The 3,383-nt window shown below is 53.4% G+C and overlaps 1 protein-coding gene across 1 annotated transcript; it reads left to right on the top strand.

Moving 5' to 3' along the window:
* Positions 1 to 620: 620 nt before the first annotated feature.
* Positions 621 to 3,270, top strand: LOC135566231 (uncharacterized; the record flags this gene model as incomplete). Its single annotated transcript, XM_065014024.1, has 1 exon — positions 621 to 3,270. A coding segment is annotated over exon 1 (2,650 nt), but the record flags the coding sequence as incomplete, so codon positions are not given.
* Between the last annotated feature and the right edge of the window lie 113 nt (positions 3,271 to 3,383).

The following is a 3,383-nucleotide window of genomic DNA, read 5'->3' as shown; positions in this document are numbered from 1 at the left end:
AAAATAAGTGTTGTTCCCTGACCCTAGAAACGAAACTGCAAAATGTCAGCAACATAGCTGGAGATCATGTTTATGAATTATAAACACTTTCAAAATGTGTAAAGGTTTCGGGTTTCTTTTTAAATGTCTCTGTCTTGCCAGAGTTGCTTTATTGTTCGCCGCCGTTGGACTCTGGAAGCAGTGGAAACATGTCCTCCGGAGAAATAAATCACGCTTCTCCATCTGGCAGTCTGACAGACACATCTGGGTTTGTATATAGTGCCGACTGTAAAGTTTGGTGGAGGAGGAATAATGGTCTGGGGCTGTTACTGTTGGGGGGGTCCTGTTAAAACGGACACATCTGGGTTTTGGAGGATGCCAGGAGAACGCCACCTGCTTCAATGCATAGAGCCAACTGTAAAGTTTGGTGGAGGAGGAATAATGGTCTGGGGCTGTTTCTTTCATGGTTCGGGGCTCCTTTCGTTCCACCGAAGGAGAAATCTTTAATAACATACAATGACATTCTAGATGATTCCGTTCCTTCCAACTTTGTGGCAACAGTTTGGGGTTCGTCCCTATCCTGTTTTCAGCGTGACAATCAATCAGATGTATTTATAAAGCCCCTTGTTTTACATCAGCAGATGTTTTCAAAGTGCTGTACAGAAACCCAGCCTCAAACCCCAAACAGTCCCCCTTTACAGAAACCCAGCCTCAAACCCCAAACAGTCCCCCCTTTACAGAAACCCAGCCTCAAACCCCAAACAGTGCCCCCTGTACAGAAACCCAGCCTCAAACCCCAAACAGTCCCCCTGTACAGAAACCCAGCCTCAAACCCCATACAGTCCCCCCCTTTACAGAAACCCAGCCTCAAACCCCAAACAGTTCCCCCCCCTGTACAGAAACCCAGCCTCAAACCCCATACAGTTCCCCCCTGTACAGAAACCCAGCCTCAAACCCCAAAACAGTGCCTCCCTTTACAGAAACCCAGCCTCAAACCCCATACAGTCCCCCCCTGTACAGAAACCCAGCCTCAAACCCCAAACAGTGCCCCCCTGTACAGAAACCCAGCCTCAAACCCCATACAGTCCCCCCTTTACAGAAACCCAGCCTCAAACCCCATACAGTCCCCCCTTTACAGAAACCCAGCCTCAAACCCCATACAGTCCCCCTGTACAGAAACCCAGCCTCAAACCCCAAACAGTTCCCCGTACAGAAACCCAGCCTCAGACCCCATACAGTGCCCCCTGTACAGAAACCCAGCCTCAGACCCCAAAACAGTCCCCCCTTTACAGAAACCCAGCCTCAGACCCCAAACAGTGCCCCCTGTACAGAAACCCAGCCTCAAACCCATACAGTCCCCTTTACAGAAACTCCAGCCTCAGACCCCATACAGTCCCCCCTTTACAGAAACCCAGCCTCAAACCCCATACAGTCCCCCTTACAGAAACCCAGCCTCAGACCCCAAACAGTGCCCCCTTTACAACCCAGCCTCAGACCCCAAACAGTCCCCCCTTTACAGAAACCCAGCCTCAGACCCCAAACAGTCCCCCCTGTACAGAAACCCAGCCTCAAACCCCAAACAGTCCCCCCCTCCGTACAGAAACCCAGCCTCCAGACCCCAAACAGTCCCCCCTTTACAGAAACCCAGCCTCAAACCCCATACAGTGCCCCCTGTACAGAAACCCCAGCCTCAGACCCCAAACAGTGTCCCCTGTACAGAAACCCAGCCCCTCAAACCCCATACAGTCCCCCCTTTACAGAAACCCAGCCTCAAACCCCAAACAGTGCCCCCCTGTACAGAAACCCAGCCTCAGACCCCAAACAGTCCCCACCCTTTACAGAACCCAGCCTCAAACCCCAAACAGTCCCCACCCTTACAGAAACCCAGCCTCAAAACCCCCAAACAGTCCCCACCCTTTACAGAAACTCCAGCCTCAGACCCCAAACAGTGCCCCCCTTTACAGAAACCCAGCCTCAAACCCCAAACAGTGCCTCCCCCTTTACAGAAACCCAGCCTCAAACCCCATACAGTCCCCCCCACCCCCTGTACAGAAACCCAGCCTCAGACCCCATACAGTGCCCCCTTTACAGAAACCCAGCCTCAGACCCCAAACAGTGCCCCCTTACAGAAACCCAGCCTCCAGACCCCATACAGTGCCCCCTTTACAGAAACCCAGCCCCAGACCCCAAACCAGTGCCTCCCCCTTTACAGAAACCCAGCCTCAGACCCCAAACAGTGTCCCCCCTTTACAGAAACCCAGCCTCAAACCCCATACAGTGCCCCCCTTTGCAAAACAGCCTCAGACCCCAAACAGTGCCCCTTTACAGAAACCCAGCCTCAAACCCCAAACAGTCCCCCTTTACAGAAACCCAGCCTCAGACCCCAAACAGTGCCCCCCTTTACAGAAACCCAGCCTCAAACCCCAAACAGTGCCTCCCCCTTTACAGAAACCCAGCCTCAAACCCCATACAGTCCCCCCACCCCCTGTACAGAAACCCAGCCTCAGACCCCATACAGTGCCCCCTTTACAGAAACCCAGCCTCAGACCCCAAACAGTGCCCCCCTTTACAGAAACCCAGCCTCAAACCCCATACAGTGCCCCCCTTTACAGAAACCCAGCCTCAGACCCCAAACAGTGCCTCCCCCTTTACAGAAACCCAGCCCCTCAGACCCCAAACAGTGTCCCCCTTTACAGAAACAGCCTCAAACCCCATACAGTGCCCCTTTACAGAAACTCCAGCCTCAGACCCCAAACAGTGCCCCCTTACAGAAACCCAGCCTCAAACCCCCAAACAGTCCCACCCTTTACAGAAACCCAGCCTCAGACCCCAAACAGTGCCCCCTTACAGAAACCCAGCCTCAAACCCCAAACAGTGCCTCCCCTTTACAGAAACCCAGCCTCAAACCCCTTACAGTCCCCCCACCCCTGTACAGAAACCCAGCCTCAGACCCCATACAGTGCCCCCCTTTACAGAAACCCAGCCTCAGACCCCAAACAGTGCCCCCCTTTACAGAAACCCAGCCTCAAACCCCATACAGTGCCCCCCTTTACAGAAACCCAGCCTCAGACCCCAAACAGTGCCTCCCCTTTACAGAAACCCAGCCTCAAACCCCATACAGTGCCCCCCTTTACAGAAACCCAGCCTCAGACCCAAACAGTGCCTCCCCCTTTACAGAAACCCAGCCTCAAACCCCAACAGTGCCCCCTGTACAGAAACCCAGCCTCAGACCCCAACAGTGCCTCCCCCTTTACAGAAACCCAGCCTCAGACCCCAAACAGTGCCCCCCCTGTACAGAAACCCAGCCTCAAACCCCATACCAAATACATACCAAAAATAAAACATGTTTTTATGCTCCCTCCCCCCGTGCACAAAGCCAGGTACATAAAAAACACACATGTTTT

Source organism: Oncorhynchus nerka, unplaced genomic scaffold (genome assembly GCF_034236695.1).
Source record: "Oncorhynchus nerka isolate Pitt River unplaced genomic scaffold, Oner_Uvic_2.0 unplaced_scaffold_6595, whole genome shotgun sequence".
Classification (NCBI taxonomy): domain Eukaryota; kingdom Metazoa; phylum Chordata; class Actinopteri; order Salmoniformes; family Salmonidae; genus Oncorhynchus; species Oncorhynchus nerka.
The sequence above is the reverse complement of the archived record's forward strand: the minus strand, read 5'-3'. Positions and strand labels throughout refer to the sequence as shown.